At 40.2% G+C, this 15848-nt stretch overlaps 1 protein-coding gene across 4 annotated transcripts in view; it reads left to right on the top strand.

Annotated features, from left to right (window-relative positions):
* LOC123762658 (glutamine and serine-rich protein 1) overlaps positions 1 to 15512 on the top strand; it is a 54582-nt gene extending 39070 nt beyond the window's left edge. For all 4 annotated transcript variants that reach the window (XM_045749301.2, XM_045749303.2, XM_045749300.2 and 1 more), the window contains 6 exons: positions 7490 to 7531; positions 9050 to 9159; positions 9677 to 9774; positions 12557 to 12727; positions 13055 to 13237; positions 15219 to 15512. In XM_045749301.2, coding sequence (XP_045605257.2) covers positions 7490 to 7531; positions 9050 to 9159; positions 9677 to 9774; positions 12557 to 12727; positions 13055 to 13237; positions 15219 to 15434 — 820 coding nt within the window. In that variant the 3' untranslated portion in view covers positions 15435 to 15512. The remainder of the gene's footprint in view (positions 1 to 7489; positions 7532 to 9049; positions 9160 to 9676; positions 9775 to 12556; positions 12728 to 13054; positions 13238 to 15218) is intronic.
* Positions 15513 to 15848: the final 336 nt, after the last annotated feature.

The raw sequence follows: 15848 nt of genomic DNA, 5'->3' as shown, positions 1-15848 counted from the left end.
TAAGCTTCACATTGCTGAACCTTTTGTACAGCTCACTCAACTTATCTTCCGTGGTCATTTCACTATCCTTCTTGGGGGTAGAGGTGCTCTGTCCTTTACCACGATCCATGTTTGCAAGTAATAATGCGTTGTAAAGAGACAGGAACGAATAAACACTGCTACACAGGGCAGAGAGTGGCACAGGTTCTGGACGCGGGAGCGCGGTAGTCCGGTCACGAGAGACTTAAACAAAGGACTAGGCCGACCGCATGGCGTGACCCAGAATCCCATGCGGCCTATGGAGGATTGTGGGAAAACAATGGCGCTCATTTAAAAAAAAAAAAAATTGAAGATCGCATAGAAACTTTTTTTTTTACAAATTTTTATATCAAGTGACGCACCGATGCGTCACTGGAACACATTCAGTAGAAAAATGAGTGACGAGATATTAAGTCTGTGGAACGCGAAAGTGTTAAATAACTTTTTTATTTTCATAGTAACTTTGAACATTTTTGGCCAAGACTATGTCTGGTAGCAGCATCAATCGTTCTGGAGGTGTTAAGAGGAAGAAGGTTGTCCTAGCAATTATAGACAAGTTATGTGTTGTTCAACCAGTGAGGCATCACAGGCAGCCAAATGCCTTCAACAAGTGAGGCGCCACAGGCAAGCCAAGCGCCTTCAACAAGTGAGGCGCAAGCAAGCAAGCGCCTTCAACAAGCGAAGCGTCACAAGCAAGCCAAATGCCTTCAACAAGTGAGGCTTCACAGGCAAGCCAAGCGCCTTCAACAAGTGAGGCGCAAGCAAGCGCCTTTAGCAAGTGAGGCATCACAGGTAAGCTAAGCGCCTTCAACAAGTGAGGACATGCAAGCGCTTCAACAAGTGAGGCGCATACAAGTGAGGCCTCACAGGCAACCCAAATGCCTTCAACCAGTGAGGCTTCAGCAGCTGGCAGTCAAAACTAACTTTGCTTAATGAACTGTACAGTAATTTTAAGTGTTAATTTTAGTGTTGTGTTAGTATAGGTTACATAAATTGTTAAGAATTCTTAACTTCAAGATGTGTGGCATCAATCAAGAAGACGAACACCAACAAGGTAAGTTGAGGTTTCTAGTTAAATATTTAATAATTATATGTGGCAAGGCAATTCAAATTATGTTGTTTGTAGTATAAAAGTAGTTGGAAATTATCACTTTTGGACTCGTAGGTGAAAAGGTACCATTATCCGAAAAATGTGATAATCCGGCTGGGGGTCCTTCCCATATAGTCCGGATGATCGAGTGGAGACAGTATATGAAAGTATTCATGTCTGCCATCGGCGGGGGTTGAGCACCCAGAAAGGTAGGCGTTTCAAAAGACGCCTCCTGGTAAAAATGTTGCAACCTTTTTCCAGTGCCGAAATTGTGACTGCGGATCTGCTGTTCATTCTGGACTTATTTCCCCGTATTCCTGAACCCCTGTATTTCTTGCCCCTCCTTTTGGATAACCACTCTGTCCCATGTCTGTGACTTCTCTTGGAGCTGACTTCTTGGATGGTATCTGGACCTCCGGGATGCATATTGGCATATCCCTATTCATCAGGTGTTTAGGGACTGGTTAGCATTCGTGGTGGGGCATCAGGCTTACCATGTTTGTTGTCCTCCTTTCGGGCTGAATCTGGCACATTGCGTTTTCACGTGTCTTACCCTGGTGGTGGTGGCCCGTCTGCTTCTTTTAGGTGTTCAGGTTTTGACCTACCTTGATGACTGGTTGCTCTGGGCTCCCAGCCAGTCCGCATGTCTGCTCGCCAGGGTTCTTTCCCAGCTTGTTGGGTTCGGGTTCCTGGTGAACTGGAGGAAGTCCCATCTGGTTCCATCTCAGGTTCGGACTTGGCTGGGCCTTGTCTGGTATTCCCAGACAGCGTCCTTGTCTCTCCCTCAGGCGGTGTTGCTCCGACTGCAGTCTCGCTGTCAACTGTTTCTGAGGTGTTCCCGGGTCACTCGGGGGTTGCTCAAGCAGCTGTGCAGAAGTCTGAACTTCACTGATCATTTACCTGCTGGGTCGGGTTTGGTTGTGGCATCTGTTCTGGTTCCTTCGGGGCCGTCCCTTCCGCCGCGATCGCGATCACTGGGTTTGTCCCCTGGGGGCCTTGTGTTGGCTGCTGTGTTGCCAGCTTCCTCTTTTGGCTTTTCGGGTTTCGGTGCTTTGGCGCCTTCCAGAGCCCTGCCTCGATGTGTTCATGGATGCCTCCTTTCTCGGCTGGGGTTTTGTGACCAATGTTCACCAGGCAGGCCAGGGGCAGTAGGCTCTGTCCTTCCGTCAGGCTCACAGTGCAGTGTGGAATTTATGGCAGTACGGCTTATTCTGCTTTGGATTTGGCTTGCTCGGGGCTCCACGATCTGGCTCCATTCTGATTGCGCTCCTGTAGTTCATTGCCTGAACCGTGGGGGATCTCTGTGGTCCTTGGCTCCTTGGGGCTAGTTGCTTCAAGTAGCTCTTCTGATGAGTTTTCAAGGTTTAGCTCTCCATGGGGTTCATATCCGGGGCGTGTCCAACGTCTTGGCAGATGGCCTGTTGCTGTTCTTTTCCCTGTCCACGGAATGGATAGTCGACTCCGAGTCGTTCAGTTGGCTCTGCTGGACATAAGGGCCCTTGGAGGTGGACCTCTTCTTGTCAGTGTGGAATAGGTGTCTCCCTGTATATGTGGTGCCCTACCCCGACTGAGGCCTTCGTGATAGACGCTTTTCAGCAGGACTGGTCGAGGTGCCTGTACCTTTCCCTCCAAGAGGGGGGTTGTGAATGTGCGGTGTGATTACATGTTACTTGTTTTTCTTTGGAGTTTCTATTTCTAGCCTTTGTTCAGTCTCGGGTTGCAATATTTCTACCAGGAGGGGTCTGCTTTGAAGTGCCTACCTTTTCTGGTGCTCAACCCCGGTCGATAGCAGACATGAACTTTCATACCTGTGAGTTTCATAGGCCATTGCTCCCTTCGCCTCTCTGATGTGACCATGTTCTTGCTGGTGGTCCCGGATAGGCATGACAACTCCATATGACTGAAGCCCTGTACTAATATTAACTAATATTAGTACAATAGCTCCAGGAAGCCTCTGGGGCTCTACCCAGGAAATAACGTTTCATTACATTCACTACTGGTTTTTTGTAACTTTGCTCTGGGCCATAGGTATTGCACTCTTCACATGTTTTTTAATTGGCCAATTCTGTCAGCTCCTATTTGGAGGGGAACAAGGCGTATTTCTCATCTCTTGAGGTTACCACTATGTTCATGACTCCTTGGAACTAGCACTTACCTAGTTGTATCTTTGGGGAATGAGTTCTAGTTCCAGAGCCTCACTATATAGCTTATGTACCTGATGCATTTATGTTCCAATACTATGTTATATTTACTCTTAGAAGCTGTGAATGGTGATTGATTCTTACCACTTCTGGCATAAGTTTGTTTACCATTGTCACGTGGGGGTGGGCGGTCCGGGGCTCTGCTAACACTCGGCTGCTAGGGGCTCAAAGGCCCAAATACTCAGCCCCTCCGACTCCCTGGATTCACCGGAGTCTCCTTGGTCACACAAGATAGGACCAACAATGCCCACCTCCGCAGGTCTTTGCTTCCACCACAAAGGGGTGCCACTGATTCACCCTGGAAGCCCTTCAGTCAAACACGGGGAAACTGCTGTTAACACTTTCGCACTTAGGATTATCCATGAGTCGTCACCGTTTTTTATGCGTCACCGCATAACAGACGACGCCTGTAGTCCATCGAAAAAATATTTGTATAAAATCCATTTATTATCCGATCAACTTGGGAATAGTATACAAATGTTTGCCATGAAATTTACGTTTTCTCTAATAGCCGAACAGCTTATAAAAGAAAAAGGTGTGGCAGTGAATCATCGTGGTAAAACAATTGTATTATTGATACGACGAGTGTAATCGACGTAGTTTTTATATGTGTTGCCGGTCGAACGCATCCTTATGTGACCTTTAATACTTATGTTCTTATAGAACATTCTATTGCGAGCGCATTGGTACAAAAATGAAATACATACATCGACAAATAATGTCAGGACAGTGAATTGAATATAAACTTTTCAAAGCGAGTTTCGCCGATATGCTGCCGCGGGTAACACTTCGGCCACTTCCCACATTGTTTTGGGTGGGCTACGACATTAAATCTATATTTATATGCATATGTCCGTGTAGAGAATTTTATTGCGATTCCAATGATACCACAATTAGCGATGTAGGACAACTGTAGGCTTCGCAACCATTAAGAGAGTGGAAACATTTTGTTGCTGTTTGGCGCTCTTGGCGAGTGATCTGAATAGTTTTTTATTTGGTGTTGACAGTCCTTATGCTTGGGCGCCATTTTATAGGTATGCTCTTATAGACAATTTCATTGCGAACACAGTGATACCAAATTTAAATACGTGCGCCTTCAATTATTGTCAGGACAGTAAAAAGAGTGTACACTTTTTCGGTCTTACCGCGTAGGCGCGCGAAGTGCCGAAAGCATCTGGGGTAGTTTTTTTTTGAGAGCCGAGAGCGCGAAAGTGTTAACAGCTCCGGCCTAGACCCGTGGGGGAGTGAAGGAAGACTCAGGCTTACCTATAACCATAACCTCCCTGAGTCTTGCCTGGCAGACAAAAAAAAGGTTGCAGGAACTCCTTTCCCGCCTGTCTTCTCTATCTTCCTCTTAGCAAGGTCGCCAGCTGGGTTATTATATCTGCACCCCAGCAATGCAGTTCAGTGGGTGTATTATATATCGTTTGTAGCCAGAAATGTATGCTCATAGAGAATTATCATAAATGGAGGCACACTCAAACACAGTAATAAAATGTGTGGATTTACTGATGCAAATTACATGAACACACACACAATCACAAGTAATACGTGAATATGGAATATGGATAATGAGCCTGGAGATCGTCAGCCTCTTCTTCCACGACCATCCAACACTCCTTCAACTGGGCAGGAAGACAGGAGTCTCACACTCTCACAGGAGGGCCTCTTCACCACGTCGGCACCTCTTCTTCACTGTCCTGCCATCCATACACACTGTCCTCTCTGACAGTCCTGGACACAAGCTGCCTTGCAGCCTATTCTACTATTAAAGTAATAAAGTCTTGCTGCCACATACACAAGTAAATATTGTGGCCTAACTAGCCTACTCATACAAGGGGTAATGGGAGGGAAAATGATCTACCTTACACTCCTGGCTCACGACGCCTGTCCCTCGATGGTGTGAGGTTCCCACGCTTCCTTGGGTCGATCCTCGACGATCCGGGACGTTCCACAGGTCCTCAGGTGTCGTGAAGCCTTCGCGTCGTCGCCGTTCCAATCCCTGAGATTCAGCTGCCCCAATCCTGGTTCATCGATGGGCGCTGAGCTAATCACTATTTTTCCCCACACTCGCCTCTCCCACAGGGCGTCGCTCCTTGTCCTAGGCACGGTGTCGTCCTTCCAAGATTCTCAGTGGATGTGACCCCAGTCACAGCTGGGCTTGCTCGCCCCACCTTCCAGACCTCTACGTCCAGCCAGCGGCGCTGCCCAGCGTCGTCGCCGACTATTTTCCAAGTTTGGCACTTCTCTGCTCACTGAACTTGGTTCCTCTTTGGCTTCCCAGAAGCGCAGGGTCTCCAATAACTGCGATGGGCAGCGAAGGCCAGCTCAATCCACTGAACAAGGCTTGCAGAGCCTCCAATCCTTGAGAGCAGACCGAGGCGCGTCCTGTCGCTTCCACGGTCAGTACAACTCTGACGTTGGCGCCGCCCGGGGCACTCGGTGACGTCATGGCGGGCCCTGATTTGTCGCCCGCGACCTACGTCGGCCAATCCGCGATCGGCTTGTCTCCCTTCCAAAAGGTCATATCTGCCGTAGGGGATACTGTTTCATTTTATAACAGGGCGCCAATCTTCCTTTATTTACAACTTATAATATAACCTCATTCCATTAAATGGCAGCCGGTCTGGTCGCCACATATATCATTAGACTCCCTGAACCTCAGAGAATCAGTAGGGAGAGCTGATATGACTCTTTAAGCCGGCAAACGAAAGAATTAGGAGAGGGCACCGTAACACCATTCTCACTGTATATGGGTATTTTCTCTTATTTTGCATGTTCTGTGCATTGTGCGCGCGCACTATTGCTTGTTCTTGGGTGTTGGGGACGATCTGTTTTGTTTACCCTGAGGTCACACCTTAGCAGAATTATTCTGTTCTGCTTGTTGGCTTCCCTCGGTCTCCTCTGTTCTTTGTTTAACCCTTTCCCTGCTGTATTTTTATTTTATTCTTTTTTCTATTTATTGCAAAATTATTTAATAAATAGGATCTCTCTAGCTGTCTTTGAAAAGTAAAGTTAGTCTCTTTCTAATTGAAAATATGGTCCAAGACATATAACTATTGGTGGGGTTAGCTTTCTAAAAGAAAAATTATATTTGATTAAAAAAAGGACTGCTTTTCCCTATAAAACATGAAAAATTATTACAAATATTTCTTAGGCAATAAAAAACTGACACTTCAATCATTATGTAATTTATAAAAATGGGCCTGGTGACTTGATACAATGCTATCTGTATTCCCAATGCACTCAGTATCATCATATATTAAAATGTTGACCAGACCACACACTAGAAGGTGAAGGGACGACGACGTTTCGGTCCGTCCTGGACCATTCTCAATCGACTTGAGAACGGTCCGTTCTAAAGCCATGTTATTGTGACTCATTGCCTGCAACATATAGTAATACAAGCAATAAGCATAGCACCATGGAATTACATGAAGTTTAGTTGTAAAATCAAACCAAAATCAATTCTTCCCTTTTTTCTTTACATTGGTTTAGTTGTTCTTAATTTTGGTTTTCATTTATAATAAGAAAAAGAATGTTCTTTTTCATGTGTACTACAGTTTGCTTGGCTTTTTTCACATTTGTTATTCTGGTTTGTCTGAAATAAGTACACAACAATAGCAAGATGAAGATGACAAATTAGAACCAACTGATTTGAATCAAAGTTTTCTCTCGAATGTGACATAAAAATTTCTTCCAATAATGCTGCAATAAAGTTTGGAGAAAGGTATTTCAATGCTGTTCTCCTCTTGTGTTATGAATTGTTTGTCAGTTTTGTTTACCCAGATTGTTGTAGTGCCAAACATGTAAGTCATTGATCATAGAATGGAATCATGTACTGTACCTGTAATGTCTGCACTGACTACTGCCTCGGTCGAAAGTTGGTGCACCAGATCCATACATTACTCGACCAAGTTGAGCATTTCATCCACTGCTTCCCATGCATTTACAGTAGCTTTGGAAAATGTTTGTTTTGTAAGACATTTAAGCTATTAATTAATAGAAAACAATGTAGGCAGGCATTGCAGTAGGCAGGTGTTATTATTCCTAAATATTTTGTGAGGTTTATTACATGTCATTCCTCATGTAGGGCAGGCATATTTACCTTTTACCATTATAAGGTAAAATAGATAGCTTGGTGAACTAACTGTTAAGCTCTTCAATTGTGTTTTTATAGGTCATGGAGTGCTGTCAAGTATCAACATCCCCAAGACTTTGAGTAAGTATGCAGTTCTGTACTCTCCATGCTAAAATTAATTTGGTAGCCTTTATTGGATAGTATGAATATTGGTTTTTAGTTGTGTACTTAATTAACAGCATTGATTACATGCAGGATTTTGATCTTGTTTAAATTTTGTCCTTTTCAAATATTAACTTACAGTTGCAGTGTAGTTTGAAGATGTGAGTAACTCTGCCTTTTGACAATTTATAATATCTTAACACAAATAATTTTAATAACCAAATTACTTGATGTAGCTGTTAAAAGTATTTTGAACTGTCTTTTCTATAGTGTTTATGAATACTGGTTATAATTTTGGGGTGGGGTGTGGGGGAGGGGGAGGGGTGGACAAGCAACCTGTGTGTATATATTCACTAGGCTAATATCGAGGTTCCCCCAAGATCAAGCTACTGACCCTTTCCAGGATGCATTCCCAAAACAATTGGCTAACTCCTGGGCATCTATTTATTGCTAGGTGAACAGAAGCATTAGGTGATAGGAAACTTGCCTAATTATCTCTATCCTGTTTGGGATTTGACTCTGGGATTCCCGATTACGAATCTAGAACAAACTTCGACTGTACTGCCAAAACCCTCAACTACTTACTGAGGTTTGCATTACCATTGTAATTGCAGTAAAAGAAAATTAATAGTGTCATGTCATCCTTCTCTCTATACGGCACATTGTTAAATGTATTGTTTTAAGAAATTTATCTAAAAAGAGTCAACTTAGGATTATTTAAATAAAGCATAAACAATAGATACAATCACATTATTCTGGAGGCGTTTCCACCTGTTTCTTCCTGCTCGAGCTATCCACCTGGAGTCGTTCAAACCCAGATACTCCACCAGGCTCTTAATGAATCACAAGCACCTAGCAGAGGCCAGGAACACAATCTGGCCCCCCCCCCTCACTAGAGGCATAGTAGGGTGTGGGGTATACAAAATCACATTGCTGAAGAAGAACTAATGAGAGAGAGAACTCATCAAAAACTAGCTACAGGTTGAACAATATTTGCAACCCTGATCTGAACTATGTACTCACCCATTATCTAGATTTAACTGCTATTTAGCTCCATTCCTTGCCACCAGATGGGCAGCCCCAGTTACTCGAGGGTTTCTGATAACTACCCCAGTCATTCATGCAAAGACCAAGTAAGGCTCCAGGAACACCATGAGAAGAAGGGAAGGGTGAAAGTGGGAAGGTAGAGCAGGTTCACACCAGAAAGGAGGATTTCATTACATTCATCCCTGGATTTTGGGAAAACATCCTTTATCTTCCCAAGCTATCTTGCCATAGAGACGGAGACAGCAAAAGTGCTGACTGCTGGGAAAGGGGAATGCCAGTACACATGAGCTGGAAAAACTGCCTAAAATCACCTTATGTAATGGTTTGCAAATATACTGAACTGATAAACATACCTATGGTTATGTATATTCTTGTATTTTCTTAAGTAATGCGCTGTATTAGGAAGTGTACTGGAATTATAAATTTTTTACCATTTTTTTTGTTTTTCAGGATTTCTGAAGAATTACGGTCACACATGCCAAGCTTTGAGATTTACCTCCAAACTCTTATATCACAGGCACTAGACAACAACTTCTTAATGGAAATTTATGAAGAAAGTGGTATGGATCCTAGTTGTTTTTCTTTATTCAAACTCATTCCATTTTCTTTCTCATTCTGTGTTCTTCCTTTCTTGTTCATATTATTATCCTCATTTTCAGTAGTTAAAATTTGTGCTCATTCTTCATTTTTGCTCATTTTCCTCTTTCATATTCACCTTTCCCATTCCTTTCTGTATCTATTTTTAAATATTTCTACATTACCCATACTTTGCATTTTGCTTAATGTTTATGGTATCGAGTCATTTACATTTCTTGTTTAGGAGTGCACGTGTAAGAGATTAATATTTTGTTAATGTAGACGTATGCCAGGGTTGTTTGACCATCTCCTTTGTTGCTCAGTGCTCCGTATACCAGTATCCTTTATGTGGTTCTCTGGGGACTACCATCCAGCACCACCCACAGATCTCTTCCATTGGCAGAGTTCTTTAATGCTTTTCCTCATAATTTGTAGGTTGTGTGTGGCCTATTTTCTCCTATTCCACATTCCATGGCTTAATGTTATATTCCTGTTTTCCAGATGATTACTTTGTGGAAAGAGTTAAAGTAATAGATGAGCTTGCTGAGCAGAGGAAGAAGAAAATACTGGAGATTGTGCACTGGAATGACCAATTCCGGGTATGTTTCTACTGTTGATGATAATATTCTTGTCAAGGTTTTCCTTGTCTATGTCCATCAAAATTTCTTGATGTGGGAACAAGTTCTTTATGTAATGCTAAATTTAATTGTGTACATATTTTTTTTTGGCTTAGGGATATTAATTTGTCATCCACACTTCTGTGGAAATAAACATTTTATTCACCTGGGCTCAAAGGGACTTGAACCACAAAAATAGGTATATGCATTTTGTTGCCTGAGCTTACTCCTGCATTTCCTATACAAAATTTAGAATTGTATATATAATTTTTTAATTTTACATACACATTAAAAATGTCTAGTAGATTTTTGCAAGATTGTGGTGTGTGAATGAGTAAATAGGCAGGCATCATTTGGAAGTAGCATATAAAAGTGTAAATGATGTATGATACAAATTTAAACTTGTGTTATTTAAGCAGCAAGTTGAAGTGCAAAACTTAACAAACTATGGACTCTTTAAAAGTAACTTAATCCCTTGGCCTTCCTCCTATCTCCGTAATAGACAGTGGAAAATGGCTTGGGCTAGGTTACATGTTGACCATACACGTTTAACCCTTTAAGCTGCGCAAAAGTCATATGAAGTCGGACATAGAGCTCGGTTTTTAAAATTTGCTGAAATGCTTTAAAATGTTTTGTGCATAATCTACTAGGCAAATGCTCCAACTTTGTCTAAATGATACCATTGCAACTTGAAAAACAAGAAAATAAAAAATACTAATGAAATTGAATATTGAAAACTTCAGATTTTGAAATCAGCTTCAAAAATATAAAATATCACTAATTGTTCATTTGGTGTTATTATGCTCTCAGAATAGCATATTCTTCATTTTCATATATTTAGACTATAAATTTTCAGTATAGTTCACTAAAAAAAAATTGTATGGCATTTGAAATATGCACAAATTTAAAAACAAAAATTTAATACTCGAAACATTTAGAGTTTATGAAAAATCAATTCTATAGAGATGGTAGAACAGACAGCTGTGCACACTATATGTAAAAATGGTGAGAATCGGTCTGAAACTAGATTTTTGGATACTGAAGTAAGTTGAAATTCAAGTTACTGTATAAACATTGAAGTTGAAGTTATCGACAATGAATGAGGCAGTTCTAATTTATGAATTTACTTGTGTGTTTTAGTAAACATTGTTTGGCATTCGTACTTGAATATGTGAAAGTTGTAGGTCAATATGTATTGAAATGAAATCAAGAAAAAATAACCCCGCCCCCAAAAAAATACTGTAAGAATATTTATAATAATTTAGGGGATACATTTAGGGTATACTTTATATAAGTGAAAAAAACTTAAACTGGCCCATAATCATCAAAACAACCTAGAGAGACAAAGAAAATAGTTTGAAATCTGTGAAAAAATTGGCCCCTAAAAAATTCAATGTCCTAAGTTAAGCAAATTGTGACTGATTTATTTGTTGACCAATTTCATTCGATCTTTATATAGTTAGGGACTGATCTGCACTCTCCTTGATGTAAAGGTTACAACTAAATCAGATAATATACAAAGAAGAAAAAACTAAAAACTACAAAAAGTTTCCTCAAAAAATAAATTTGGATATTGAGGAAAGTAACAGATATTAACATTGGGCAATGTATTTATATGATATAAAACAAAAAGAGCATAATATAAAATATATAAGAAGATAATAACATACTCATTATTATTTGTTATGTATTACTCAGCAATGCTATAAAGGCACCAGCTGCATATCCACTTTGAGGACACTTCTTACTACTGTTCTTCTTTTTGTGTGTTGGACAGGTGCTTGCATCTCTTCATTACTGCATTATCCATCAGTCCCAGTTAATAGGAGCTGTTCTCCTTATCAACAAAATGTTCTTCTTTTTTAAAAATTGTCTAAAATCAATTTCTGAAAATATTTTGATGAAAGTTTCACGACGCTGAAGTAAATAGTTTTGAGATTTGTTCAACATTTTTTAGTAATTTTTACATACTGTAATTTGAATATTTTTTACTTCCTTGCCTCTTTTGCTAAGCAGTTTAAGGGTTAACTCATGGACATATAATGGACCACCACCACCCTGCTCCTTATTATCCAAACTACATTCTCTCACCTAGTCGTGTATCTCCTTGTGGAATATCCCGATTTTCAGGATTATCGTATGTCTTGCTTTCCTACTGTCCTTCGAGATCATTAATTCCCCGGCAAAATCCTCGGTGAGTCGAATACCTTTCATATCGCTTGTTTTGTGTGCTTTTGTTCTCGTATTGGAATCCACAGTGATGGTTGGTGCCTTTTTGAATATTCACATTCTAACCAACATACCTAATATAAGCCTACCCCTCCCTTTTTCTCTTTATTTTTCTTTCTCCTCATATTCCTACATTCCCATTCTTATGCTCATTATTACCCCCCCCCCCATCTTACACCCCTTTATTACACCCATCCCATCTGTCCTGTTGCCTTGCTCTTCCCTTCTTCTAGGAATTTCCTCCTCACCTCTCTTGCCTTAATGCCTGTGCCTCCTTCGCTTCCATCATAATCGACTTGATAATGGTCCAGGACAGACCAGAACGTCGTCGTCTCCTAGTCTTCTGATGTGTGGTTTAGTCTTCCTATCTTGAGCCACGACATTGTGATTCTTTGTCTGCAACTATAAATTATTTACTAATGTATCACAATTTCATAAAGATTATAACTACATACAGTATATTCTTCCTTTTCTTTAATGATTTAGTTCTAAACTACTATAAACAAAGCATACATTGATAATTTTCACTTTACAGAAATCATTAGATACATGGCCGTGCATCAATGTGATGCTTACTAAAAATGCTGACACGTGCCAAGCTTGCTCGAATAACCCCGCCTCAAAACTTTCACAACTCTATGGTCAGCCCTATGATCAACAGACTCTTCGTTCAAGAGAACCATTGCAAGCAGAGATTAACGCCAAGGTAGGATGTTATAACTTGTTACATTATTAATTCGAGTTTAGTCTATATACAGTTATTGTTTAATAGAATTTTGACAAATGATTCACATTAATTAAGTTGGATAGACGGGTAGTTTTGCGTAATCCTTCCTTGAGGAAGACCTGTGTTGCTGAGGTTTTATCACTGATATTTGTTGTAAAAAGTTATTTTGGCATTTGTAGATGATTTTTATTGGCTTACTGGATTTATGGTTATATAATTTGTGGTTATATTTACCTGCATTAAAGTAATTAAGTGATATTAAATTTAATGTTATAGAATGGTCTTAGAATTTTTGTTTTTTTCCAGAATTTTGAAGTGTGTGATCGCTGCTCGAACATCTCTCAGATGTACAATAAGGTATCCCATCAAAAATATGACTATTATTCCCAGTGCAAGTCAACAGTTACAAACATGAGAGTTACTCACCCCAGTAAGCACACAACTACAATTCTTCGAGACTTGCTCGCCAACGACCACTGGATCATGGGGGTATGTTAACTGCCATTTTCATTTTTTCCTCGAAATTTTACCGTTTATTTTTAGAAGCTCTAATTGTTCTGGTTTTAAGAGGGACAATTTCCTGGAGTTTTATCTTAAGTGTGATATCAGGTACTGTATGAAATACAGTACAGTGGTTATATGGTGATTGAAGCTTTTGTGTCGCATTACATCAACTAGATATAAACAAGTTAGTAAGAGGAAGGTAAGCAACTCGCTCTTTGTACCAGCTCCAGTGGGCTCTCCTCTCACAAAGATTGGGAATGTTTGTAACTTGGGCATTGGGTGCTTGATCCCCCTCATCATTGGATGCTCGATCCTCTCATCATTGGGTGCTCAATCCTCTCATCATTGGGTGCTCGATCCCCTCATTGGGGTGCTCGATCCCCATCATCATTGGGGTGCCCGATACTCTCGTCATTGGGTGCTTGATCCCTATCATCACTGGAGTGCTCGACATTCTCGTCATTGGGTGCTCGATTACCCTCATCATTGGGTGCTCGATCCTCTCATAAATGATAATCAACAATATCATTGATTACATAAAGTTAATTTCATCTAATCATTCGTGGAAGCCATATACAAACTTTGTTCTGTATGTTTCTCACTATACAACAATGCCAAGAACTGGCAAAGCAAGGCAGCCCCACTGCAACAAAGCTTAACCACCGTGCTGCGCCGAGTTTATTGTGAAATTCCCCCCGGTCCGCATGAAATAGTGTTCCCCCCAAAAATTTTTCTTTGAAAAATGACAAATTCCCTTCCCTGAAGATGTCATTGTAAAAATAAATACCAAATTCCACTTACTTTGGCTGTGGGGACGTGGACAAGGTGCGATGTGACCATCAGGGCCGGGTCGCCCATGCGTGAATCGCCCAGACACGGTTGCGCGGGCCATTCACGCACCGGGTGTTGCCACAAATATATTTTCAATTATTTGTTTTATGTATTTCCAATGCGGTTTTATTTGTTTTTTATCGTATATGATGCATTTTTGTGTCCTTTACAATATGTATACAGTAGAACGTTCATAATGTTCCATGGAACTGTGATACATATGTCAGTAATGTGTCCACAATAAATGTTTATTGTCGCAATATTATCTGTTAATTTAAAAATTCACTAAAATTACAATATGTACAGTTTCACACACTACACAGTAACACAATGTATTACACACTCAGTACTTTGGAAGTGAGTAATAATTGACGAAGTAGTCCATGGTACACTGCGCGACTTCGCTCTCAGTGCACCAGGTACAGATAAATTCTCGCTTCCTGTTTCTTCATTCTGTGTGCTTGCCAATAATGCTCTCACGTACACCCTTGGCTTTAGTACTTGTAGGTTGTATGTAGCCAAGCTTGTAAAGCATAAGGTAGTATTGAGAAGATTATAGGAAAAGATAAATTTGTAAGGTAGTCTTGAAAAGATCGCTTTGTATGGTCCCACATAGGAAGAGATTCAGCCAGCCTCAAAGAGTGTCCGTCAGTTAGGAAGAGATTCAGGTCCTCCATTATATATATAGATATATTCTAGTCTGTATATTTTAAAGATGCGTTACAATAAAACATTTTACAAGTAATGTATTTAAAAAAAATTGTGTTATATAGTATTACTGTATCTTTAATGTACTCTACGGGTATTTTAAAATGTTAGGTATGTGCTTAGTATTTTTACAGAAAATGATTACTGTTCCAGTAACTGTATTATACAATTTGTTGTATCGTTATTAAGCCTCACTGTCCCCTTAAAAAAGTGTTAATGCTTGCCCCACCTCAATGAAAGATTGATATTTTTTACTTTTTATGGTCAGTATGGCTGAAATTTTCAGTTCAGAAGAAACACATAATAGTATGGTAGGGTCAGCAGGGAAAATTTCAAGTGCTGTATTAGAAACAATGTATTAGAAACATTTGTTGTACACAAACTCTACTTAGCATATTATAATCGTAACATAAATTACCAATTTCAGCTCTTCCGTTCTATGTGTACAACGTGGATCAAAGTAGACAGATTGTTCCAAGATGAAGCTGAAAGTCTCAAGAAAAATGAAAATGAGAACGAGAATGAGAATGAGAACGAGAATGAGAACGAGAACGAGAACGAGAACGAGAACGAGAATGAGAATGAAAATGAAAACGAAAATGAAAACGAAAATGAGAACGAAAATAAAAATGAAGCAACGTGATTGACAGTTTGAAGTGTGAAAATGCAGACTCGACCATACTGTATGGATAATGCTGAATTCAAGAGAATTACATCAGAATGTTCAATATAGTAAATAGTTGAAAAGAATAATGTTAATGATTTGGTGACTTGGCGAAAAGTGAACGTAGAGGAAATATAAATAACCTCTGTTGCATGGAAGGTAGTATTGTGAGAGGTAAATATAGACGAAGGTGTGATCATTCAGTGTACCATCAAACTGGACTTGTCATTTCTTTTCCCATGTCAAAATTTCTATAACATTAGAGTATAAAATGATATGAATTGTACACTAGCAGTGTTTGCTGTCAGTTCTTTGATAGAATAAGAGTTTCCGAGTATTTGCTTAGTACCACTTAGCCTACTGCTGAAGTGCGGTATAAAGAACGAATCGAAG

The sequence above is a fragment of the Procambarus clarkii genome, chromosome 27 (genome assembly GCF_040958095.1).
Source record: "Procambarus clarkii isolate CNS0578487 chromosome 27, FALCON_Pclarkii_2.0, whole genome shotgun sequence".
NCBI classification, from domain to species: Eukaryota; Metazoa; Arthropoda; class Malacostraca; order Decapoda; family Cambaridae; genus Procambarus; species Procambarus clarkii.
Note: the sequence above shows the minus strand (reverse complement) of the source record. Positions and strands in the feature narration are given on the sequence as shown.